Source organism: Panthera pardus, unplaced genomic scaffold, assembly GCF_024362965.1.
Source record: "Panthera pardus isolate Hobbes unplaced genomic scaffold, ASM2436296v1 HiC_scaffold_2, whole genome shotgun sequence".
NCBI classification, from domain to species: Eukaryota; Metazoa; Chordata; class Mammalia; order Carnivora; family Felidae; genus Panthera; species Panthera pardus.
In genome coordinates this window covers 86,052,129-86,079,784 of record NW_026526765.1, presented here as the reverse complement: position 1 = coordinate 86,079,784, position 27,656 = coordinate 86,052,129, and the positions used below count along the sequence as shown (strand labels likewise).

General features: G+C 35.5%; 1 protein-coding gene across 9 annotated transcripts in view; it reads left to right on the top strand.

Annotated features, from left to right (window-relative positions):
• ADGRV1 (adhesion G protein-coupled receptor V1) overlaps positions 1-27,656 on the top strand; it is a 590,892-nt gene that overhangs the window by 51,294 nt on the left and 511,942 nt on the right. For all 9 annotated transcript variants that reach the window (XM_053907199.1, XM_053907200.1, XM_053907201.1 and 6 more), the window contains 7 exons: positions 16,736-16,920; positions 18,967-19,116; positions 20,224-20,319; positions 23,080-23,184; positions 23,978-24,091; positions 26,162-26,727; positions 27,274-27,544. In XM_053907199.1, the coding sequence (XP_053763174.1) occupies positions 16,738-16,920; positions 18,967-19,116; positions 20,224-20,319; positions 23,080-23,184; positions 23,978-24,091; positions 26,162-26,727; positions 27,274-27,544 (1,485 nt within the window). In that variant the 5' untranslated portion in view covers positions 16,736-16,737. The remainder of the gene's footprint in view (positions 1-16,735; positions 16,921-18,966; positions 19,117-20,223; positions 20,320-23,079; positions 23,185-23,977; positions 24,092-26,161; positions 26,728-27,273; positions 27,545-27,656) is intronic.

Sequence of the window (27,656 nt, the reverse complement as noted above, 5' to 3'; positions counted from 1 at the left end):
GGAAGGAAGTTGAGCTTGTTTCCTTTAAAAGAAAGCAATACAGTTATTTTAAAAAGGGTTGAGTAGGCTGCATGTAGTAACTTCCTTCTAAAAAGTATATTATAGAAAGGGTGGAGAGAGGAAAGTAACATTGCAGGGGAGAACCCTGACAAACACTATCTCAGCTAGGAGTGATAAGTCATGTTGATAGTACATACCTTTATATCATGTAATGAGAATGTCAATCTACCTCTGTGGTCTTCCTGCCAAACCCATAATCCCAGTCTAATTATGAGACAAATCATCAGACAAGTCTCAGTTGAGGAACATTCTGCAAAACACCTGCTAGTACTCTTCAAAACTGTATCAAGGTTATCAAAAATAAGAAAAGTTTGAGAGGGATGCTTGAGTGGCACAGTCAGTTAAGTGTCCAACTTTGGCTCAGGTCATGATCTCACAGTTCAAGAGTTTGAGACCTACATTGGGCTCTCTGCTGTTGGCACAGAGCCCTCTTTAAATCATCTGTCCCCCTCTCTCTTTGCCCCTGTCCCCCCTCTCTCAAAAATAAATAAACATTAAAAAACAAAAAGGAAATAGTCTGAGAAACTGTCACAGCCAAGAGGAGCCTAAGAAAACATGACAGCTAAATGGAACATATCCTGGATGAGATCCTGGAACAGAAAAAGGACGTTAGGTACCTAAACAAAGTATTGACTTTAGTCAAACTATATTTTGTGGTTTTCTCATTTTATTGTGAAAATAATAAATATTTATTAAAAAAAATCATGATATAGGGCATCTGGCGGCTCAGTCAGTTAAGCGTGTGACTTTGGCTCAGGTCATGATCTTGCAGTTTGTGAGTTCAAGCCCTGTGTTGAACAGCTCAGAGCCTGGAGCCTGCTTCAGATTCTGTCTCCCCCTCTTTCTGACCCTCCCCAGATTGCTTTCTGTTTCTCTCTAAAAGGATTAATAAAATATAATAAAAAATAAAAAAAAATCATAAGGGGCGCCTGGGTGGCTCAGTTGGTTAAGCAGCCAACTTCAGCTAGGTCATGATCTTGCAGTTTGTGGGTTTGAGCCCCGCGTCACGTTCTGTGCCAATAGGTCAGAGCCTGGAGCCTGCTTCAGAATCTGTGTCTCCCTCTCTCTCTGCCCTCCCCCTGCTCATGCTCTGTCTCTTTCTGTGTCTGTCAAGAATAAACATCAAAAAAAATTTTTGAGAAAAAAAAATCATGTTATAAAACCATAGTGGTGGCTCTGCACAAGCTGGGTTGTTAAAAGGTTTGTGAACACTTAAAAGATCTAGAAAAAGAACAAAGCCCAAAGTTAGTACAAAGAAGGGAATGATAAAGATCAGAGTGGAAATAAAATAGAGATTGAAAAACAATAGAGAAGATAATGAGACTAAGAACTGGTCCTTTGAAAGGATAAGCAAAATTGATAAGCCTTTAGCCAAACTAACCAAGAAAATAAGAGGACTCACATAAATAAACTTAGAAAAGAAAGAGGGGAAGTTATACGTGACACTACAGAAATACAAAAAATTATGAGTCTATTACAATAAAATAATATGCAAACAAATTGGACAACCTAGAAGAAATGAATAAATAAAGATCATATCTTCTGGAGGGGGCTTGGGTGGCTCAGTCAGTTAAGCGTCTGATTCTTGATTTCGGCTCAGATCATGATCTCTTGGTTTGTGAGATCAAGCCCCACATTGGGCTCTGCGCTGACAGCATGGAACCTGCTGGGGATTCCCTCTCCCTCTTTCTCTGTCCCTCCCCTGCTTGTGTGCTTGTACCCTGTCTCTTCTCTGTCTCTCTCTTACACACACAAAAATAAACAAACATTTAAAAAAGAATATCTTCCCAGACTGAATCCTAATGAAATAGAATATCTGAACAGACTAATGACTAGTAACAAAATTGAATCACTATTCAGAAAGCCCCCCAAAAAACAAAAGTATAGGATTCACAGATGAATTCTACCAGACAGTTAAAAAAGAGTTAATACCTATTGTTTTCAAGTTATTTCCAAAAATATCAGAGAAAGGAATACTTCCAAATTCATTCTTTGAGACCAGCATTACCATGATACCAAGGGCCAACAAAGACCTACAAAAAAAGATAATTACAGACCAATATTCCTGATGAACATAGATGCAAAAGTCTTCAACAAAATATTAGGAAACCAAATTCAGTGATACATTAAAAGGTTCATTCACCAGCAGCCTCGATTTAGTGTATGGATACAAGGATGGTTCAATGTCCATAAATTAATTAATGTGATATACCACATTAACAAAATGAAAGATAAAAATTATATGATTGTTTCAATAGATTCACAAAAAGGATTTGACAAAATCCAACATTTATTCATGGTAAAAAGCTGTCAACAAAGTGGGTATAGAGGGAACATACCTCAAAGGCTGTATATGATAAGCCCACAGATAACATTGTATTCAATAATGGAAAGCTGAAAGCTTTTCTGGTGAGATCGGGAAGAAGACAAGGATGCCTGCTGTTACCACTTTTATTCAACATATTACTAGAAATTGTAGCCATAGCAGTCAGACAAGAAAAAGATACAAAAGGCCCCCAAATTGGTAATAAGGAGGTAAAACTTACTATTTGTAGTTGATATGATACTGTATATAGAAAACCCTAAAGACTCCACCAAAAAAATCTATTAGAACTAATAAGTTAATTTCGCAAAATTGTGGGATACAAAATCAATATACAGAAATGTTGTGTTTCCATACACTACTGATGAAATACCAGAAAGAGAAATTAAAAAAAAAAACCAAACAATCTGACTTACAGTTGCATCAGAAAGAATAAAATAGCTAGAAATAAATTTAACCAAAGAGGTTAATGACCTATACTCTGAAAATTAAAAACATTGATAAAATAAGTCAAAGATGGCACAAATAAATAGAAAGATATACCATGCTAATGGATTAGAAGAATTAATAATGTCCATACTACCCAAAGCTATCTACATGTTCAATGTAATCCCTATCAAAATGCCAATAGTATTTTTCACAGAATTAGAGAAAAAAAAATCCTAAAATTTGTATTAAACTACAAAAGACTCTGAATAGCCAAAGCAATCTTGAGAAAGAACAAAGCTGGAGAAACAAAGCCTAAAATACTAGATTTCAAGATATGCTGTAAAGCTGTAGTAATCAAAATACTATGGTACTAACACAGAAATAGACATGTAGATCAATAGAGTAGAAGAGAGAGCCCAGAAATAAATCCATGCTTCTATAGTCAATCTGTGACAAAGAAGACAAGAATATACAATGGGGAGAAGACAGTATCTTCAATAAGTGGTTTTGGGAAAATTGGATAGCTACATGCAAAAGAATGAAAATAGACCACTTGCTTGCAGTATACAGAAAAATAAATTCAAAATGGATGTAAAGACCTAAATGTAAGACCTAGAACCATAAAACTCCTAAAAGAAAACATAGGGAGTAATCTCCTGAACATCAGTCTTAACAGTGTTTTTCTGGATCTGTCTCTTCAGGTAAGGGCAACAAAAGCAAAAATAAACAATTGAGACTGACTACATCAAGCTGAAAAGGTTTTGCATGGTGAAGGAAGCCATCAATAAAACAAAAAGGCAACCTATTGAATGGGAGAAGATATTTGCAAATGATAATAACTGATAAGGGATTAATATACAAAATTATACAAAGAACTCCTACAACTCAGCACTTCAAAGAAACAACTTATCTGATGAAAAAATGGGCAGAATACGTGACTAGACATTTTTCCAAGGAGGACACACACATGGCCAGCCAACAGATGTATGAAAAAATGCCGAATGGCTAGCATCAAAAAGACAGGAAATAACAAGTGTTGGTGAGGATTTGGAGAAAAGGGAACCCTTATGCACTGTTTGTGGGAATGTAGGTGCAGCCATTGTTGAAAACAGTATGGAGGGTCCTCAAAAAACTAAAAACAAAGTACCATATACTCTAGTAATTCAACTAATGGGTATTTACCCAAGGAAAACAAAAACACTAGAAAAATAGAGAAATAGAAAAATAAACACCATATGTTTACTGCAGCATCATTTACAGTAGCCAAGGTATGGAAGCAACCCAAGGATCCATCATTAGACCAATGGATAAAGAAGATGTGGTATATATATGCAATATAAATACTTAGCCATGAAAAAGAATGAAGTCTTGGTATTCAGGACAGTGTGACCTAGAGGGTATTATGCTAAGTTAGATAAGTCAGAGAAAGACAAATGCCATATGATTTACTTAGATACGGATTTGAAAACAGACTCATAGAGAACAAACTAGTGGTTGTCAGAGGGGAGAAGGATGGTGTGATAGGCAAAATAGGTGAGGGGGATAAAGAGGTACAAACTTCAGTTATAAAATTTAAGTCGTGAGATGTAAAAGTACAGCATGAGGAATATAGTCAATAATATTGTGGTAACTTGTGGTGGTGACAGATAGTGACTATGCTTATCATAGCATTTTGTAATGTATGTAATTGTTGAATCGCTGTGTTGTATACCTGAAATGAGTACAATATATCAAGTGTATTTCAATTGAAAAAATAAACGTTTGTGGTGTTTAAGTGTGGTGATCCTCTGCTACAGCACCGTTGTGACGGTAGTTTTGACCTCAACACCTTTAGGCCCAGTAGTCTGTCTTTTGTGTTTTATACCCTTTTGTTATTCAGGAGGAACCTCAAGTCATTACAGATAGAATACAGACTTGTTTTTCTAACTCTGAAAAGTATTGTTCTCCCTCTCTGGGGTGATAGGTGGAACCAGGTAGGTAGGCGTTTCCTAAGTTCCCAGCTCTTTCTTCTACCTGTGCTTTCCATGCCAGGTATAGTGTGTAGAGGTAGCTGATACTCTGGTTTGAGGTTTGTTTTTTTGTTTTTTTGTTTTTTGTTTTGTTTTTGAGAGAGAGTGGGAGTGAATGAGGAAGGGGCAAAGGGAGAGGAAGAGAAAGAATCTTAAGCAGGTTCCACACCCAGTATGGAGCCTGATGAAGGGCTCAGTGTCATGACCGTGAGGTCATGACCTGAGCTAAAACCAAGAGTTGGATTCCTGGATGCCTAACCAACTGAGCCACGCAGGTGCCCCTGGTTTGAGTTTTGCAAGTATTCCAGGAACATCAGGAATCCCACCATTTTGTTCTTCAAATACATTATTGTAATTCATTTCCCCTCAGACCTTGAAGTGCCATTGTGGGTTTTCATTGTGCTTTTCAAACTTTTCTAGGTTCTGGATGTGTCCATCTTACCTCAGACATCCTTCTTTCATTCTAATGTTGTTATTGTGATAGTGGATGGGTGGGAGGAGAGCCTCACACAGGACAGTCTAAGAAGCCCAATCCTGTTGCCTTTGGTCTCTTGGCCATGTGGACATTGAAGGTCCAGAGCCTGGAATCTGGTACTTCATGGTATACTGGAATGAATTTTTCTGTGCTTCACAAATACCCCAGTGCTTTAGCTGTTCTTTTCCCCCCCTTTAACAGTTGAGGGAACTTAGGGCCCAGAGAGGTAGATTAACTTGTCCATTGATGGCAAAGATGGAAGAAGACAGAGACTAGAGGTGACTGGGGGCTCAGCATCCCCAGGGGCACTGGCAGTGTTTAACTAGAGGATTCAGAGCAAATATTGTAGGATCCCCAAGTAGGTACTGCTGGGAATGCTTTCCCTTTGTCCTCTAAAATCAAATTCCTGGGACTCTCTAGGGGGCAGCCTGCAAGGTGTGTATGTGTGCATATGTATGTCTGGACATGTATACATGTATTTTTCTGCCTTTGAATGACATGAATATAAGAAATATTTTACTTTTCTATTTGGTCCCACTTAGAGGAGACATTGGCATGGTACTGGAGTTCAAATTCTCTTTCTAATTAGCAGTTGGCTGCTCAGCTCCAGCCAGCTGATGTCATGTAGAAATGTGAACTCAGTTTTTTCAAAATAATCTAGAAACCCATTTTTTAAAAATGTGACATCCTTAAATTTTAAATCTTGGAAAAAACTCTTTTAGTATTATTTTGTAAACACAGTTTGGCCTAAAAACATGTCTCTAGACCTCTCTGCGTGAAACCTCTGGGTTTCAGCATGAAACATGAAACTCTGTACTTTGTTCTTTTCCTTACCTGCCATGAGTACATACAATGTTTTTTTTTAGAAATGACAGCATCTGGATTCTCCAATGAATGCAAATGATATTCAAGAAATAGGTACAGAATAGAAAGAAACTCACAGAAAGTGGCTGAGAGAATTTTTTTTTTAAGGTAATACTGAATCTCAGTTCAAATGAATTATAGCTGTTTTCGGTGAAGTCTTAATTTCAGTAAAATTGTTTTGTGACTTTTGCTTTTGATTTTTATGAGGAATTGCAAATTTCATTTTTACAAAGAGTTTTAAGTGGCAAAAATCTATCTTTAAATTCTTAGGACTTTTTTTCATCATTAGAGAGCATGTTTTTGAAGATGGAGGGGTGCCATCTAATGGTAGTTCATGAAATCTTCATTTGGACACATGATCCTTATATTTCAAAGGAGCAAAAAGGCAAGCGTGTCTTCTTGACAGGGTTACCTTTAACACACTCAGACGTGGAATCTGTGTGAACACATCCTGACTGACTTTATTGCTTCTGAATTTGCCTCAAAGTATTTTGTGTAGTGAATTTTTCACTTTGTGCTTTGGCAAAGTGGGATAGAGACAACCCATTTGAAACCTATAACCTTCTAGAGCCCCACATATCCTAGAGTTGAAGCTTCTGCCTACTGTTCTTCCTGTTTTTTTTGGTGAGCATTTGTAATTCAAATATGAGCAGCTTTTGAATGGCTTTTGTGATCTAGTTGATGACTCATGCAAATGGGACTGTATGGTCTCATGGAAAATGTTAAGCTTAAATATTTTGGGAATCAGAAATCAGAAGTCCACATACATTATCTAAAAGATTTTATGTCTTCTATCAAGCATTTACTTACCTCATTTAGTAAGTTTAGTAATATGTTACTTTTCCAGGAAATTCTGGTTCAAGTTGTACAATTGTTTACTGAAATGGTTGTTGTGGAACCAGAGTCCTATGCATATGCCAGGGTGATTTGTTCTATAATGGTTATTCTTTTGGAAAAGAAAAAAAGAAAAAGAATGAAAAAAGAAAAAAGAGAGAGATTGTGTTGAATTACACTTTGCACAAGCTGGTAAATATTACTCTCATAAAAGTATAAGATGAGCACATGTCAATGATTTTATTCAACTCATTAGTGAGGAAACGAAGAAAGTGTTAATGCTGGTTCAAAGAGCTTTTGAGGAGCTAACTATAAGAAAATTAATAAAGGAATGTTGGGATAAGATTTTTAGGTTAGTTATAAAACTGGTTACTGTCCTCCTGGGCAATAAAACTATGGCCTCTGGATTATCTCTTTCACTGGACAAAAATTATTTGCATGTTTACTGCATGAAAATTTCCAGATTTGCATGTAAATTCACAAAGTCTGAAACCTTTTATCAATAGTAAAGAATTGTTGAGTTGAACAAAGTACTTTTCTTTAAATCTTGCATCGGTGTGTGTCTGTGTGGTACTGAAATTACATGCCACATCCTTTTTTTGCCTTGTATCCAAGTCTTGGATACTGTTTCTTAAAAATGATCAATATCGTTGACCCTTATGTCTGTATCCATGTTTGGTGCTGAAAATGCGAAAGGTATCCAAAATGGGTGAGGTCATTGTCCTGAGTGCGTTTCTTCTAAGGGTAGAGGTGGAATAAATGCAAATTGTGATTAAGTGCAATGAAATAAGCAAAAAGCTGAGAGAAGGATATCAGAGGACAAATTTCTTTACATACAGAAAATAGAAAGATGATTCTGAGAAGATGACATTTAAGCAAAAACATAAAGGATGAGAAAGGATCATGTGAAAGGTGGGAGGGAAGAGAGTTTTAGGCGTGGGAGTAACCAGCTGTGGCCAGAAGTGAGAAAGGGCTTGACTCATCCAAGGATCTGGAACCCCAGTGTGGCTGTGAGTGAGGGGGAGAGTGGCACTTGATAGTCTTGCAGTCCATGGTAAGGAGTTTGCACTTTATTTTGAGTATACTTAAGGGTTTTTAAAGATTTTTCTTGTAAAAGCTTTTTTTATCATGGAAAACTTTAAACATACAAAAAAAAAAAAAAAAAAAAAGAAATGAACGCATCACCCAGTGTGGGACTAGATCCCAAGCATTTTGGCTCCTAATGTGTGACTGATACAAAAGTAGGTGGAAGAGTGAAAGCAAAAAAAAAAAAAAAAAAAAAAAAAAATTTGTTGAAAATATGAAGGCGATGAAAATAAACCATTGGAAGCAGTTAATGGGAGATGCCACAATGTTTTTTTAGAGCCACGACAGGATTTAAAGTGATAACTGAATATTTAAGAAAATAAAAACTTTAGATATACACTTTAATATTGGGTCTTCCCAAACCACCTAAAGCTTCACAGTAGAGGGCTTTAAAAAATTATATAAACCCACAAAGATAGAAGAGGAGAGGAGACAATACCAATGTGGTTTTTGAGCCAGAAGGCAGATGGATGAGTAGTAATTGGCTTAGCAGACCCACAGCAGCTTAACTCTATAAGCTAGCAGGCCAAGAAATAGCCAGTTTGCACAGAATTCTCGAAAAGCATAGGAAGTGGTAGCAACAGGTACCTCTAAAACTATGGGGGTGGGGCTGGGTAAACAACTAGATAGGGTGAAAGCTGTTCCAGGAGTAGTCAGATTCCTAGAATTATCATCCATTCTATACTGTTCCTAACCCCTCCTCCCCACCTCCACCTCTTTGCAGCTTTACTGTTTACCCTCCAGAAACTATTAAACATGGTTTCTTGATTGGGGATCTGAGGCATGTATGAAGGATGAAGATCCCTAAAGATACAGGAAATTAGATGACCATATGATTACTGATTGCTGAGACTCTAGTCCTTTTCCTGCCCTTGGTTCCTGAAATCTTCGTAGTTATATCTGTATCTTCTGAATAGTAGAATGGAAGATTTTCCTTTGAGGAACCTGACCAGCCCTTAGTCTTTTCTGAAGGTACCAAAATTGAAAATTTCTAATAAAAAGTTTACTCAAATTCACCCAAGTTAACAAGCTACACTCTTCCACATATGCTCAAAACTTTGAATTTTCATTTTGTTCTCTGATTGTTAATCATGGGGCAGATAAACAGACCCATATATTCAGAGCATTCAATCATTATTTTAGTCTCTTACTTTTAAGCATATACAGATAACCAAGAATTACCAGAGGTATGAAGAAATTTTTTATGTAGAAGATAGATTTCAGGGATTAAGTAATAAAGCAACTTAGAGGTATCAGAGACCATTAAGAGAACAGAAAAGTTTTAAAAAATTAATACTTTCTGAGAGATAAAAGCAGGTATTTGATTAATGGAAAAAGAACAGGATACCATTAAATTCTTGGAAATTGAAAGCACAATAGTATAAATAAAAAAATTTTTAGTAGAATTGAAATTTAATGATGAATTAAATTCTCAGGGAAAAAAATCAAAGATTTGGAAATTAGAATAAAGGATAAGAAAATGAAAGGGTTAATCCCAGAATATCAAGAAAAAAATAGGAGTTTTTAGGATAAAAGAACAGTGAAAATGGAAGGAGGAGAAATCATTGTAATATAAGAAAAATGTCTAGATTTGAAGGATGAGTGTCAGACTGAAGGGGGACTGACTGAGTACTCAGACAAATGAACAAAAATAAACCCATTCCAAGAAAAATCCTTTGAAATTTTCATAACACTGTGGACAAGGAGAAAAAGCTTCCAGAGGCAAGACAATGCAAATAAACATGTACAATACTTCATAATCAAAATGATTTTTGATTTCTTAAGAGCAATATTGGAAGTTTGAAAATAATGGAACAAGGCTTTGAAAATAATGAAAATTGTTTTCACCAGAAATTCTGTACCCAATAGAAGTATTGTTAAGTGGAAGATTAATACACAAAAATTTCTAACATACAAGATTTAAAACGTTTATTTCTACACAGCCTTTCTTAGGAAGTTACTGGAGGGTGCTCTCCATCAAAACAAGAGAATAAACCAAGTAAACCAAGAAAGAAAAAAACGTGGAATCAGCAAACATATCAAAGGGGAAAAAAATCAAAGGGATCCCTGGATGATTTTTGTGTTTCACACGTAGAGGTGAAGAAGTCCTGATGAATAAAGACTTGACAATGTTTTGTCTAGGAAAGTACAAGTTGCCAGATTTATGTCTCTTCACCCTAGAGGGTGAATCAATGGGTATCATGAAAGTCAGTGGACACAATCATTTAATTGATTAGATCTGCAATTGTGATGGCATGTAGTTGAGGCAATTATATGTGTGCATTATGAATGTCTACATCAAACCCTAGTATCTATCTCTCTTTTAACCACCATCTTGAGAAAATGTGCTGATTCCTGTAGTCTGTATGCAGAAGAAAACAATCTGGCACAGGAATTTTCTCCTGCAGACATACATCTTACTATATGCATAGATTCTTTCTTGTGAAGAGACAAAGTTGATCGTTGTAATTGACTGGATAGCAGAAGCATATGGCTGGTGGGGGCTGGTGTGAGGGAGACTTACTTCTCATTATTTACCTTTTTTGTCCCTTCTTAATATTGTGCCAGGATATATATGTTATTTAAAGATGAATAAAATAAAAATCTTGAATAAGTAAAGCTAATAAACTTTATATAAATAACTTTAAGAGACTACTCCCCTTTTCACTTAAAAATATCTGACATTTCCTGTATGTGTAACATCAGCTTACTTTTTATTGAAAGTTGCAAATTTAAATTTTGTTTTGGTATGGAGGAAGGAAAACATTTTTTTGTAGTACTCACCCAAATATAAATAACACAGATTAAGAATTCTTAGAGGCTGAATAATTTATGATATGAGTGATGAAACTTCTCTTGTTCCATAGGAGAAACTCTATAGCTTTAGAATGCTCATTAGTAAATGTAATAGAATTGAAGTAATTCTATTCTAGAAAACCTTTCGCCATTAGGATCATATTTTCAGTATCAGTTACCTGGTGGTCACACCGTGGGAAGATGCTTGCTACAGCCCAGACAAGGCAGCAGCTGAAACAAAAGGTCAATGCATCCTTTCAATTCCACACTGATAATGTTTGTCATCTTACTTTGTCCAATCACTCGTAGAGGTTGTACCCTTGTTTATTCTGAAACTTAAAAAGACAAAATTAACTTTTATTATTTTTTTTAATTTTTAATGTTTATTCATTTTTAAGAGAGAGAGAGGGAGAGACAGAGAGAGTCAGAGCATAAGCAGGGGAAGGGCAGAAAGCGAAGGAGACACAGAATCTGAAGCAGGCTCTAGGCTCTGAGCTTTCAGCACAGAGCCCGACGCAGGGCTCAGACCCATGAACTGCAAGTTGGCGCTGAAGTCGGTGCTGAAGTCGGTGCTTAACTGACTGAGCCACCCAGGCGCCCCCAGCAGAGTTAACTTTTAAATTGACTGAAGGTTTTCTTAGAAAGTTGATAACTGCAAAATCAGCAAAATCTATTTTTAATATGTTTTTCTTTATATTGTCATCTGTTGAGTCCTGATTCTTATTTGTGTACTTTCTTTTATTCTTTATCCTATTCTATTTCTACAGAGTTATTGAAACTTAAAATAGAAGGCTATTCCCATTTCCTCAAAATATACTCTATATGCTACCTTTCCTAAGGTACCCATTAATAAGAGGCGAGATAGGAGGAAGGTCATATCCTAGGTAAACAGGATTTGGAATTCTGTGGTTAGTATGACATACTGTCCACAGTATGTCATTGGAGTATATACATATACATTGGAGTATATATGACATTTAATTTTATAAATGACATAATAATATATAATATTATATAACATATTATTATATAATTATAATATAATATAATAATATATGACATTTAATACATTGTGTGCTAAGTGACCCAAATGGAGAATAAAGTTAGTGAATACCAGTAGGTTTTCCAAAGAGAAAGGACAGTTAGACATTCAGGAAAAAAGCAGAGAAAAAAATTAATGCCAGGCAAATTTAAAGAAGCATAATATTGGGGTTCCTTGTGACAGTCAGAATGCATTAACTTTTTAGAACAGAGTGTTGCATTCTGTCCTGCTATTATTGTCAAGACCTCTTTGGTTTGTCTGCCTGTCCTAAATTTCCTTACTAGTCATTGTCAGTTTTAAAGTGGAAGGGGCGGGCGCCTGGGTGGCTCAGTCGGTTAAGTGTCCGACTCAGGTCATGATCCTCTGGTTTGAGTTCGAGCCCCGCATCAGGCTCAGAACCTGCAGCCTGCTTCGGATTCTGTGTCTCCCTCTCTCTGTGTTCCTCCCCTTCTCACACTCTGTCTCTCGCTCTCAAAAATAAACATTAAAAAATTAAAGTGGAAGGAAAGCTATCGTAGATGGTGGTAATAATTACATGGGAACAGGAAAGATAGCTAGTGTTGTATCCTTTCACAGAAGATTAGAAAGACTAAGACTGTTGAATGTCGGAGCAGAGGAGAAGGGATCTTCCACTTGGTATATCCTGATGTCGATTCATAGTGTCACAGATTGGAGATTAATGGATAAATATTGATGTTGCAAAGCGACAGAAAAATCCAGCCTAAGCTGGCTGTCACAAAAAATGTAATTTATTGCCCAGTTTTGGAAAAGGCCAGGGTAAAGCTGGATTCAGGAAGCTAAGCTTGATTGTCAAGACTTGGCTCTTCTCTACCTCTTGGCTCTGTCTTTGGCTGTGTTGGTTTCCTTTCCAGGCTTCAGAGGAAACTGGCCCCAATCAAAATGATCCCAAATCCAGCAGTAAGGGGAATCTGCATCCTTATGCTTAAGCAGGATTCTCAGAATTGTTTTGTTGACTTTGGCCCATTGCTGTGATTATTGTGGAGCCAAGGACCATATCTTGTGGATCTTCATATCCTCAGTGATTAGTTCAGGGTGTTTGTTTGCACAATGTATAGTAGGTGCTCAGTATACAAATGTTATACCAAATTTTAATCTGCTCTTCTGAAAGCAAACAATTTGCATTGTAGCAACTATTCTAATATAATCCTGACTTTAATTTCAAAATATTTTTTTGTGGAATTAGATGACTTGTTGGATAGGCTGAAAGTGATTACTAAAAACTAAAGACTTTGTGCCTGTGTGTGATCAAGACTATCAAAATTTCATAGTAAAATCAGGAAACAAGCAAGAAAGTAACATAAATCTCATATTGTTTTAACACGATAAGAAATCTATTCAGAGATAAGAGATCTTTGGCAGGAACAGCTTTGATTTCCTTTGAATCACACTGAGCGAGGTAAGAGGAGAACATGGACGGTAGTTAGAAAAGAGAGGATCTGAATATTGGAATATCATGCCAATGCAGAGGAGAGGAATGCCTTCATAATGTAAAGTTCTTTTTTTACAGTTATGACAGAATATGAGTTCAGCACATCTTTAAACACATGTTGTTTGAAATTCATTTTATAAAGAAGTTTAGAATAGGTAGTCTGATGGGTCATATAAGACTTTTCTTAAATCCAATAAGAAAGACCTGAAATAGATGTAAGACTTATGTGTTTTGTCAGTCACTAATGCTAATCTTCTGAGTTTAATATAGGGAGTTCCAAAGACTGGATTTTTAGCATGATAGAGGAGAATATACCTAGTTACCCTAAAAAGAAACTTCAGCATTTGTGTAATTATGCCTGTCTTCTAATGGGAACTTCACTTCTAAAGCTTTTTCTTCATCTTTAAATTTCTATTGAATGCCAACTTTGCCTCAGCAACTTTTCTTACAGGTTGAAAAGATGAAAGCAGGGGAGATTCAATTATCAATGATGTCACAGAATTTGAGGCATTTCCAATCATGCTTGTTTGTTCATTTCACATAATCTCAAAACTCACTGATGTGCACCAATTTAAAATGAATTTACTGACTTAACCACAAGATCTCGGAGCTCTAATTGCCTGGGAAACTGCAAGAATGCACCATTTGAACTCATTGGTCCTGACGTTAAAAGATGCTGTTAAATATTTAAAGTAGTCAAGAGAACTGCAGTTTCTGTTAAGTAAATATAGTGTTTATTAGAATAATAATGTGCCCACTTTTAGGATACTTATGCAGCTTTTTGGTAGTTTTGGTGCATGAGTTTAAAATATTTGAATGTTTAAAAATATATAGCATAAGCAGTCTACTAAATTTTTCAAGATGGTGACATGTGATTTGCAAGAATAGAATATAAGAGGCAATATAGTATGGTTTTTGGGTAGAGAGTCTGCAAGTAGACTGCTGGGTTCAAATCCCCTTGTCCTCTTAACTAAATAACAGTGCGTGTGTTAACTAGATGGTGTGTGCTTTAGTTTCCTTAGCTGTCAATGGGATTAATGCTACTAGTACCTTCTTCACAGACAGGTTGTGAAGATTAAACGTGTTATCGTGTATAAAGTATCTACAGCAACACTACATAAGCATTAGCTTTTCTGGTTTCTTTCTATAGGTAATTGCAGTTTTTCTTCAAGATAGATGGAATCCTAGAATATAATATAGTAACACACACAGAAATATATGTGGGGAATTCTGTAGTAAGTTCAAGCATATTGCATTGAAAAATTCAGTAATTAACTCACAGCTCCAAATGTGGTCTGTTGTACATCCATTTCAAAACATGCTCCTCACACTCTAGTTCAGTGTATGTCAAAATGTATGTTAAGGATCAGTTACTTTAGAGTGAAAGGGCTGCCTGTTAGTTGTAGATTCCTGGGCCTCAATCAAATTCACCGGATCAGAATTTTTGAGTCCGTGAGTTAGCATTTTAACAAACATTTGACTTGTTTCTTGTGGAGGACAAATTTTGAGAAGTTACATCTCCAGCTGTTCATGATTCCCCCTTGTCGTGCTGTAATTCACTTACACTCTTTCTCACTCAGAACTTCAGGTGTCCTCTTACTTCTGTCAGCTCAAAATTCTATCACAGCTCACGTTCAAGGAGTTTTTTTTTCTTTCGAAATCACAGTAGACCACAGTTGATCTTTTTCTTACGCATCGCTGCCTCATCACCCCTCCATTCTGTATTCTCTTTCTCATTCCTAGTTCATTTCTTTCCCACTATTTGTCATAAGTGAGGTGTGAAATCATTCTGGCTTTAGAATTCCACAGAAAATCTTAGTTGTCTTTGGTGGCCCAGAATTGCTCCTAATCTCCTACCTCACTCAGGCTTTGCCTTTTTCCTTCCCTTTCTCTCATTCTTTTCATTTCCTTTCTTTGGGCTAACATTAGTGCCTTAGAAGTCAGGGAAGAGAGAAGTTTTATTTCTTCTTGCAAGTCCCTTTATCCCCATGGCAGGTGAAACATTCTCAGAGAGAAGGCACAGGTGTAGAAAATGCTTTAGTCTTCCAGAATCTCTGGTCCTGTTGGCCCATGTCTCATTCCTGGACTCCATCTGACCTCTGCATCCCTGCCTGTGGATTTTGCAGTTTTAACTATATGAGACGTCATTAAGCAATCTCAGATTGCATTGTTTGAATATACTTGATTGAGAAAATTGAATTTAAAGTAAAATATATCAAGATCTCATGTATTTGGTGGTTTTTAAATACAAAGCCACGTGTAGCCATGTGGCAGTACCACATACATGAAAATTTTATTACTTCTTGACCAAGGTAAAGAGTAATAGGAAGCATTTTGGCTCACTGAGTGCATAATGCAACTCTCCTTTAAAACACATGAACTTGTTATGTTCGTGTGACTGGTCACATAATCCATTGGAATCTTAATGATCCGTGAGATCAATTGTTCACATTTTTAGAGGTACATCTACATTACAAAACAACATTGCTTTCAAGAGGCCACTGCACTGTTGTGCTTTTGAAAGCACTTGAATCACACAAGGCTGCAAGTAGGAACACTATTGATGCGTCATAAACACACACATTCTAGTAAGAAGAAAACAGTACAGTTATGGAAAAGAAGGAAATACACACTTTGCCAGATTTACTTTTAAAGCAACATAGACATTTTCTAAGAAATGATGTTAGTATTTTAGGTAGTAGAATGGGAGAAATTTAGGTCCTGGAAATTTATGTTGAAAGCATTAGCATTTCCTTGCAATAACTAAAAAATTTTAAAAAGCATTTTCAAGTAAGACAAATGTCAGGAAAAGGTAGACACAACCAAGAAATCAATTTATTAATAAAGTTTCAGCTTCAGCTGCTTTTATATCCCAGTTTTAAGAGTTCTCTCATAGTTTTGTGATAAATAAATAGATGAAGAGGCCCTATTAAGATCATTGATCGACTTGATAATTTTTTAGTGTTGGCTTGTATTTTACAGTTTCATTTTGGGGAGAAGATGGGCTTTAATTTCATTTCCAAAGTACTGATTTATGTTTTTCTTAGGATAAATTAGAGGGTCAAAAAATTTAAAAACCCTAATTTGATAAATAAGTTTAAGACTACTGATAACTATTATCTTGTTATATAGGTTAAAGAACAAAAAGTAGTTATGAATTGTAAAAAATAATCATAGAAGAGATTGTGATTTTAAACTTATTTCTCTGATCCCATATTTAAATTGGATGGTTTAATATTTGATGTATTTATGTCTTAGTTCCTTACCGTCTAGCTCTTCACTCTGTTTATATCTGTAGCAACATGGTCTAATGAAAATATATTAGGTATGTTTTGTGAACAAAGCTTTTTTCTTTTTTTCCTAATAGGGATGCCCTCTGCATCTTTATTAGTAAATCTCCTCTCAGCTTTATTCATCCCTTATGTGTTTGGAGAAACAGAAATAAGGTTTGCCGGACAGACAACATTTGTAGTTAATGAAACAAGTACAACAGTTATTCGTCTTGTCATCGAAAGGATAGGAGAGCCAGCAAATGTCACCGCAATTGTATCGGTAAGAAATGATGTAGCTCTGTTCTTACTGAAGTAGATGATATGACATTTCTTAGTTTCAGCGACAAGAATTTTTCTTAACCGTTTGAGATTCTGAGTAGTTTCATTATGATAAATGATTTTTGGGTATACTATTCCATTCATATTTCCTAAATTTTTTTTAACTTGAGATTCTGAGTTGTTTCATTATGATAAATGATTTGTAGGTACACTATTCCATTCATATTTCCTGTAGGTTTATAGGGTGCTCCAATTAGCATATGCACGTGCCAATAATAGTAAAGATATAGACTGATTATTTTTAAATGTTCATATGTTTATTTTAAAACAAATAAAAAACAAAGATATCAGTAAGTGTTCCTAGGTAAAATAACATTTACTTCGGGTAATTTGGATTCCAGTTATCTCTGCTCAGATATATATTTCAGGTGGCTTAGGGAAAAATACATAAAATTTTTTAAAGTAATGGCAAATTAAAAGTGAATTTTGTCAGAAAGCTTGGGAGAAATTAAGTTCATTAACTTAGGTACAGGTTATGTAGGATTTGTTAAACTGTCAGGTTATCTTGCACACAGTTTAGTTATTGGATGGATTCAGTGTGCATATATCTGTGTCTACGTGTAACCAGAAAGTAATGTCATATGACCACTAAGGATATTGCTGTATCTGAGGCCCAAAGTACTTGAATTTTTTTTTTCCAAAATAAGTTTTGAAGTAGTGGGTTAAATTATCACATTGTGAAACATTGTAAAAAAGAGATAAAAAAGGAAAAGAAAGATATAAAAAAAATATGAAACAAACCCAGTTTTATAACTTTGTGCATTGCTTTTAGTTTTTAATTTATAATATGTGTGTATATATTTACTTATTTCATTTTAACGAGTATACATTATAGTTGATAACCTTTTATGCATAATTTTTATTGTATCATAAGAATGTTGTGTGATTCTGTCATTTTTCACAGCTTTTCCCCATGGTGGCATCATCATTTCCCAATTATTTTTCACCTGGCTTTCACTGAGGTTGCTTCCAATTTTTGTTGCTGTAAATGCTGCTCTGATGAAAATGTTTACATATGTATTGATTTTTGCATATTTTGGATAGTTAAACGATTTTTGGGGTTGGGTTACTGTGTTTTTCTCTTTATTTGTTTCAGTGGCTCTTGATAGTTAATGCTTTGTAAAAGACTGCAACTTTTTATATTAAGGTATAAGTACAAGTTTTTCAGTACCCTTAACTTACTCGGATATCTCAAGTATTTAACCTTTATTTTTACAAATGAAAACTAGAAATTGACTGTAATTTCCCAAACATGTTCATCATTTTTTATTTGCACTAAATCATGTTTTTTTTTCTAGTAGATAGGTTATTCATTCTGAGTTCTTTGGCAAAAGAAACCTCATTTAGATTTGCACAAGAAGTTGTTTCTTTATAATTTCATCATTACTGCTCCCTTGAAAATCTGTTAGCAATGCTGATGTTATAGAATGAAGCCTTAAAAACTTAAGGAAAAGTTTGTGATGAGTAATAATTTGGAATGCTGAAAGAATTGAGTCTTTATTGGAACTATGGGAAAATATAAATAAAACTTCATTTGAAAGTTCTGGAAAAAGTACTTCTTTGAAACTGATAGCATAAGTAATTTTTATTTTCCTGGTGTATTTTGACAGGCTATTTCCACTTCTTCTTTGAGGGAGTTTTAGCTACAATTTTTTTTTTTTTTTTTTGTCAGGTTTGGTGTAATCCCCTTGAGATCATTCAAGAGGCAGAGAAAAAAATTCACATCCATACTTGCTATGCAATTATTACTTTCCTGTGTCGTGATTCCTTTACCTTCTAGAGCATAAACAAATGTTTCTGTTTAGAATAATTTTTAATAATGTGTTTTGAAGGTGATTTTTATTGGTTTTTAAATATTTGTTTTGTTTTTGTACATCCATTATATAAACATCAGTGTCAGTTGATGACTACTGTGTTTTCTGTTGATGGCTCCAATTAGCATCAGTTTTGGTTGTCCTAAGAACTGTCTCTTTTTTGCATTTGATAGCTATATGGAGATGACACTGGTGACTTTTTTGACACATATGCTGCAGCTTTTATACCTGTTGGAGAAACAAATAGAACAGTGTACATAGCAGTATGTGACGATGACTTGCCAGAGCCCGACGAAACTTTTACTTTTCACTTGACATTCCAGGTAAGTCCTTCTTGCCCCTGCTGCCCACCTTGAACTCACAGAAACCTCACAATGCTTAAAAATCTGTTTCTCTAGAGATAAGCCAATCTAGAGACTGGAGGTGGTTTTCAAAGAAGTCAGAACTGACAGTCTCTTTGGCAATTCCATGGTCTGGTTATTTTTCCTCAGACAATCTTGTTTAGAAGATTCTACAGTTAGTTTCTGGATCCATTCAGCTTATTTAGGAATTGCCATGACAGATGCTCAAGAAAAACCTGTCTTCCCTTTGGCTCTTTTCTCTTTTATCCCTCCCCTGCTACCAGATGCACAAAGAATGACCGAGACTTCTGAGTTCAAAGGAGAGGGATACAAAAAGCAGGCTTGGAAGTGGGAGGTCCCTGTGCCTTAGAATCATTTTGGAGTAGCTCTGGGAAAAATGTTTGAATAGCCTAAGGTTTAATTGTCCTTTATGGCTTGATCTATTAGGTTGAGGTAATGACTGCTAACACTGCTGTAGTTAATTTTTCTGAGGGGCATTGAGAATTCTTTTTAGAATGATTATATTGGTATGAGTAAAATTTTTATGAAAATGATACTTGAAATAATCCTGTTTTGCCTTTGTATATCACTTTTTTGCATATTATGCTGCCGTAGAATATCAATAGAAATGTTGTAGAAAACTCTTCCCTTATTAATCAGAAAAAATGTTTTAATATTTTATCTTTAATTTGGCTTTATAATTTATAAAGTAAATAATTCTTAAGTGTCAGCACCTTCTATAGTGAGAAGAAAACACGTTTGAATAGAATTTTATACTGCTTACTTAATTCTCTGTTATATTAGTAATGAGATTGGAGTAATTATAATATAGCATTACTAGCCAGTGTTTGCTTATCATTGTAATGATTTAGTGATTAATCGTTTTTAAAAGTTTTTGAAAAGTTTTTATTTGGGACTTCTTTACCATGTTGACTTAATTTGAAAACATTTTCTTAATCTGCATTAAAAGTGTGCTTGTATTTTTATTCATAGTCTGAACAATTACTTAAAGACAGAAACTCTATTAAAATCATTCTTTTTTTCCTCTTATTTTTAATTTATTAACTTACCTTGGGGCTTTTATTTTAGAAACCTTCAGCAAATGTGAAGCTTGGATGGCCAAGGACTGTTACTGTGACAATATTATCAAATGACAATGCATTTGGAATTATTTCATTTAATATGGTATGGTTACATACTGATCAATCTTGTGGTTGCTAGATAATAGTTATTAAATTAAAGAAATTTTTTTAGTGTTTATTCATTTTTCAGAGACAGAGATAGAGCGTGAGGAGGGGAGGGGCCGAGAGAGAGGGAGACACAGAATCTGAAGCAGGCTCCAGGCTCTGAGCTGTCAGCACAGAGACTGACGCGGGGCTCAGACTCACAGACCATGAGATCATGACCTGAGCTGAAGTCGGACACTTAACTGACTGAGCCACCCAGGCACCACAGTAGTTACTAAATTTTTAAATTATTTTTCATGATATTACCTGGTATCATCTTGCCATTTGAAAATAAATACAATTCGCTCTAACTCCATCCATATCCCATATTCTGTAGACTGTCCATTTGTGCTGCCTGAGATTTCTCCAGATTGAGGAGGCCTATGTGATCTTGGCTGTCTCTTGTCCTGTTCTTCTGCTGATCATTCCACCTGATTCATTCGTTACTTCCGTTGGTGGTCTGTAACTTGGATGTTGTCTTATTCTTTTGCATCTGTTGTAACAGAATTATGTAGACTGGTGGCTTAAAAACAACAGAAATGTATTTCTCACGGTTCTGAAGGCTGAAGTCCAAGATCAGGGTGCTAGCAGATTTGGTGTCTGGTGACGGCCTGCTTCCTAGGGGTCTTCTTGTTATGCTTTCATAAGGTAGAAGGGGCAAGGAGCTCTCTGGGATCTCTCTGATAAGGGCACTTATCCCATTTGAGAGCTTTGGCCTCATGATCTAATCACCCCAATGGCCCTGCTCCTACAGTTTGAACATGACTTTGGGTTGGGGGGGGGGGGTGGGGACACAAACATTTAGTCTTGTAGCAGATGTTGTAATCTAGTTCCTTTTGCTTGATTTTCTCAGCTGCCTCTTAAAGGAAATCTTGTTTGTCAGCCTTCTCTGAAAGTTGGGAGATGAGAAAAACTTATTGAAAGAATACTGGAAAAACCTACAGTCAACTGAAAATTCAGTAGCAGACATAGTTCTTAAAAATTCTATACTCAATCCCTACACTGAGATTTTCCCATTTATTAATATTTCTTAAAGGTTAAAATTCCTTGTCATCCCCCTTAGTTTTGCTGAGCAGTTCATTTTATTCTCTCTGATCGCCAGATTCCTATGTTCCCGACCAGTTCTGTGTTCATAGAGTTTTATCTTTAGAAACAAACCCACAAGCTAGGTCCCCCACTGAGAGAAGTTGTTTCCAGCTCCTAAAATAAAACAAAATTTGTCTTGGGTACAATTGGATTTTGCCATGAAGTTTTAGACTATAATAACCTTCCTGATATGGAGTCTTTTTGAATCATGTTACTAATTATCATTACTAAAAGATGATGTGGTACTCCCCAGCTTTTTATTTATTTTCCAATTTAGATTGCTGCTGCAGTTGGTAGAATGTATGTCATTTTCTTAGTACCTTAAATTATCTTTGAAACAAGGTGGGCTATAGATAAATATGATCTTTTAATTGCAGTATCTTTATTAAAAAAGATATGTGGATAATGTCAATGTAGTAGACATTTTGTGACCTCCATTATATTGTCATATACAAAATTAAATTAATTAATCAGTCATTTCTATTTAAATTATAGGGAATTATTAGTTAATTATGAGGCAGGCTCACTTAATTGCTTAATTTCTCTCCTTATTGCCTTTCTCTTTTCTATTTACTCCCAACCTATCCCCACTATCCTCATACTGACTTGTTTAAAGGTTCTTTCCTTCCTTCCTTCCTTCCTTCCTTCCTTCCTTCCTTCCTTCCTCTTCTTTCTCTCTTTCTTTTTCTCTCTCTTTTTATTCTCTCTCTTTTTCTCTTTTCTTTTCTTTTCTTCTTTTTTCTTAGCTTCTGGGAATGAACCCTAATCTTTTGCATTGGTCACAGGTCCCTGACTGTTGTGGTCACAGTGCTGCCAGGCAGCCTCTGATTGGGCACCTGCATCATGTGGTTAAAATTAAATTAACTAGCTTTTGAGCTCACAGTAGTTAGTAAATAGGCTGGATTTGGTTCCTGGCCTGGATGATGATTATACTGATGATGAAGATAGCACTGATGATGTATGATGTCTTTGGGACAGGCATTCCTATCCCTGTTTATGGATGGGAACACTGAGACTTGGTGTCACCAGGAAAGATGGGCATTGCTGCCCTAGTTACCATGCACCTGGCTGCTTCCCTCTTCCTCTTCTTCTAGCTGGAGTTTCAGGCAGCCAAGCCAGAGTGTTTCAGCATTTGAAGTCCTGGCTTCTTCTTTGCTTCAGTGATCATGTCCTGAAAGCATTAGCAGTTCTCTGCTTTTCGTTGATAGGCTGACCACTGAGGAGGGAACAGTGGTTGGGAGCAAGGCCTGTGGGTGGTACTTCCAGTGGGTGGTTGCAAATGAACTGCTCTCATCTGGAGAAGCATCTCGTTTTTGTGACCTCTTGGGTCTCTGGGGCATTTGAGTTTGTTGTCTTTCAACTAGATAATCTTTATGGTCCCTCAGCAGAACAGCTAGTTGATGGAACCAGAACAAGAACTTACAACTTTTGCCTGAATAGTTTTATGTTCCCTTTACACTATTATTTTTTAGCATTTTTATTAGATACACCTAATTAATGCTAGGAAGTACAGCACTCTCAGGGCACCAGGTGAATTAATTTATCTGTGGAAATTTAGTATTTCTAAGGTAATATTTTGCACCAGTCTACCTCTAGTTGATGAGTGCCTGATTGTCTTTGTTCTTCCCGATAGCCTTTTTCAATCACAGTGAGTGAACCTAGGGGCAGAAATGAATCTGTGCCTTTTACTCTCATCAGAGAAAAAGGAACTTATGGAATGGTCACTGTGACTTTTGAAGTAAGTGTACTGTGCAATCACTTTATTTTTTATTTATTTTTATTTTTTGAGAGCGAGAGGGAGCAAGCGAGCTGGGGAGGGGCAGGGGGGAGAGCGAGAGAGAATCTTAAGCGTATAAACAGCATCTCTTCTCAGAATTCAGTCTCCCCCGTGCCCTTCTTAGTTTTTTTTCTCCATAATACTTATCATCTGAAAAATATGTATTTCTTTGTCCGTTTTTCCTTTCATTAAATGTTAGGTCCTTGTGGGTAAGGAGTTTACCTGTTCACTGTTGTATCCTTAGCACCTAAAAGAGGTCAGGCACAGAGTACTTAAGTACTTTTCAAAAGGAATGATTTTATTACATCTTTATATCTAGCCTGTTAGTATGTTATTATGATTATTTTAAAGATGGGGAAAGTGCTGTTTGGAGTTGCTGAATACTTGCCCAGTGTTAAACAGTCACTGGTGGAATTGCCATGTGATTCTATGACTTAAGAGAATTTTCCAATTTTGAATACCTTCCTCTCATGGAAGAATACATTTTTTCTCAGGTTTAATGTAATGGCTTGAAAAAATAAAAAAGAGAAAACTCTTAGAAATCATGTAGTTTAATGTGATTATAGTCCATATCTATAATTACAGGCCTTGACTATTAATTACAAGGGCAAACTTATATACAGTTTTCTATAATTCTTCTTATAAAACATTTTTAAGTAAAAACCAGATTTTTGTCATTTAACATCACAATAGTGCTTTCTTACTCTAGTGAAATATTTTGCATTTATGGATGGTACTATGTGTTTCTTTTCAGGTAGAGGGTGGCTCAAATCCACCTGAGGAAGATTTGAGCCCAGTTAAAGGAAATATCACCTTTCCCCCTGGCAGAGCAACAGTAGTTTATAACTTGACAGTACTTGACGATGAGGTGAGATAATATAAATGCTTCAATGGGACAGAGATTCTGTCTGCAGTATAGACATGTTAGAACATTATGTCAAGCATTAAATTGTGTTCAGTATTTGAAATTATTCAAGAACTTAGTCCTGTGTAAAGCTAGTGTATTGTACTAACTAGTTAGTGTATACTTTAGCTATAAATAGCCATTTTGGTGGATATCTGGTAAATATTTACCTTATTTATTTCACAATTGTGTATATAAAAGCTGATGAACCTGAATAATAACTGCCAACCACACGTAATACAGTAACTTAAGTATTTGGTAAACCTTGATGATTGTTTTTTGTTAGTGATTGCAGTTTTGAGTAGGTATAGTGCTACCTACCCAGCATAAGTATTTTACTATAAAAGCAAAGAAAATTCTACTGTAATTGATGTCCTTTTGTTTAGATATTTTAATTAAAAATTTTTTTTAACTAAAAAATTTTTTAAAATATTTATTTAGACACAGAGAGAGACAGAGCACGAGAGAGGGAGACAGAATCCGAAGTAGCTCCAGGCTCTGGGCGTGGGGTTCAAACCCACAAACTGTGAGATCATAACCTGAGCTAAAGTCAGACACTTAACCGACTGAGCCACCCAGGCACCCCTTGTTTGGATATTTTAAATGTTCACATTCATGGGAAAGCTTTAGTTATTTTTACATTGCACATTGAAGCTACCAGGGATTGAGATAAATGAGATAGCTAACTTAACTAGGGAGAGAATTGATTTTGAACAATAATGTGCAAGGATATCTCCGTGAGCTAAATGAGAGAAAACATAACTTTTACACTTGATCTTAGCCAAAAAGCTGAGACACGATTGAGAAAACATAACTTTTAATGAAACAATCTTAGTATTGTCAGAAAAAAGTAGAGAGAATAGCTTGGAATTTATAACCATGCTTCTACTTTCCAAAAAAAAAAAAAAATCAAGAAACCAAATCACAACAAATCCTAAGAGTATAAAAACAAATGAATTAGAAGATATTATTAGAAACTCTCTCCTTGAAAAAAGTGAAGTGGTATTAGCATTGATAACTCTAGTTGATCTGGTTATGTAAACTAATAAAAACCTTTGGTTTTTAGATCCTTGGAAAGGTTATAATTTAGGGCAATGATTAATTATACATTTTAACTATAAACCTAAAAGATCATCTTCTGAGGATAATGTACATCATGGTACCTACAGTTAATAAAACAGTGTTGTATGTTTGAAAGTTGCTGAGAGTAGATCGTAAGTGTTCAGCCACGTGCCTGTAAGAGTCAACTATGTGAGGTGATGGATGTGTTAATTCTCTGGATCTTGGCAATCATTCAAATATGTGTATGTATATCAAACCATCATGTAGAATTTATAGAAAAAGCTCAAGCAGTATACTAAGAAGAAATCCCTAAGATTTCTGTGCAGTTGCAAAAAAAAGTTTCACCTTAACCAGGTGAACATTTGCATGATAGTGACTCTTAGAACTTGTTCTCCAGAGAGGCATGATGTGTATTTTGGAAATCATGATTGGTTCGTACATTTACCTCTTGAATTAGAAACCATTTAGAGAGAAGCAAGAATAATTCACATGGTTGAAAACTAACCATTTGTATGTGATGTTTAATGTAGTTTTCCAGATTCTTAGATATTATATATCTATAATATTATTCCAGCTTCTTAGATATTCTTATATTTATTATTAGATTACCACAATGCTGCTTTTGATTCTACTAATCTGATAAAACTAGTAAAATTTTATGTCCAGTTTTACTGTCATATCATTAGCATTATGTAGAGATTGGTCAAAGTTAAAGACATATACCTATACTTTAATACTTGTCCAGACAATTGCTTTATGAACTTTTCTTTACCTATCTAAAATATATTATTTAACTTAGGAAAATATTTTAATATATAGCTATTAAACAGACTTCTTCTCTGTTTCCTCCCTCCAGTTAAAATATTTCTGTTTCTATGTTTGTATTGAAACATAGTGACTTTGTATACTTTGGTTTCTTTGCAGATGTTTTGGCTATTGATATTTTTGCTCCTGTTTATATTTATTTGACAGGTACCAGAAAATGATGAAATATTTTTGATTCAACTGAAAAGTGTAGAAGGAGGAGCTGAGATCAACATCTCTAGGAGCTCAGTTGAGATAATCATTAAGAAAAATGATAGTCCCGTGAGATTCATTCAAAGTGTTTATTTGGTACCCGAGGAAGATCACATACTCATAATTCCAGTGGTTCGTGGGAAAGATGACAGTGGGAATCTGATTGGATCTGATGAATACGAAGTTTCAATCAGTTATGTTGTTATAACCGGGAATTCAACAGCACATGCCCAGCAGAACTTAGATTTCATTGATCTTCAGCCAACCACAACTATTGTTTTTCCACCTTTTATTTATGAATCACACCTAAAATTTCACATAGTTGATGACACCATTCCAGAGATTGCTGAATCATTTCATGTTGTATTATTAAAAGATACCTTGCAGGGAGATGCTGTGCTCTTAGGCCCTTCTACTGTGCAAGTCACAATTAAGCCAAACGACAAACCTTATGGAGTCCTCTCATTCAACAGTATCTTGTTTGAAAGGACAGTGGTAATTGATGAAGATACAACATCAAGGTATAGTTGATTTTAAACCTTGCTACACTTATTTTTTAAATGTTTTTAATTTTTGAAAGGTAGGGGGGAAGGGCATAGAGCAAGAGGGACAGAAGATCTGAAGTGGGTTTTGTGCTGACAGCAGACAGACTGATGTGGGGATCGAACCCATGAACTGTGAGATCATGACCTGAGCTGGAATCAGATGCTTAACTGACGTAGGCGCCCCTATTTTATTATTTTAAAATAATATGTTATTTGAATATATTATTCCAAGATTTAGTATTTGTGGTGTTGGACATAGTGCCAAACTGTGCCATTTCTTCACCATGGTTTTGCTGTTTTTTCTTCTTATTTTCAGAGTAATTTAAATATGCAAGTGAATTCACATTATGATAAATTCTGAGGACACATCTACATATCTACCCCCTCATATTAAAAACATTCATTCTTTGTGATATGGATTCTGCTTTTACTAATATCTGATGGCCAGTTTGACATTGAAAAACCTAGCTAAGGGAAACATAGTATAATATGTGACCTTATATATTTCTTTTAAAACTCTAGATTTGAAGACATTACAGTGGTTAGGAATGGTGGCACCCATGGGAATATTTCTGTGAACTGGGAATTGACACGGAATAGCAGTGATGCTTCACCGGTAATAGCAGATATCAGACCAAGTTCCGGAGTTCTCCATTTTGCACAAGGGCAGATGTTGGCATCAATTCCTCTTACTATCATTAATGATGATTTTCCGGAAGAGGCAGAAGCTTATCTACTTCGGATTCTGCCTCATACTATAAGAGGAGGTGCAGAAGTGAGCGAACCAGCAGAGGTAGATCACTTGTTATGTTTTACTTCTGTGAATATTTCTGTTACAGAGGAGCCAAAGAATTTGGTCACACAAATCACTTTTATGCTTAGTTTGATGCACAAATCACTTTTAT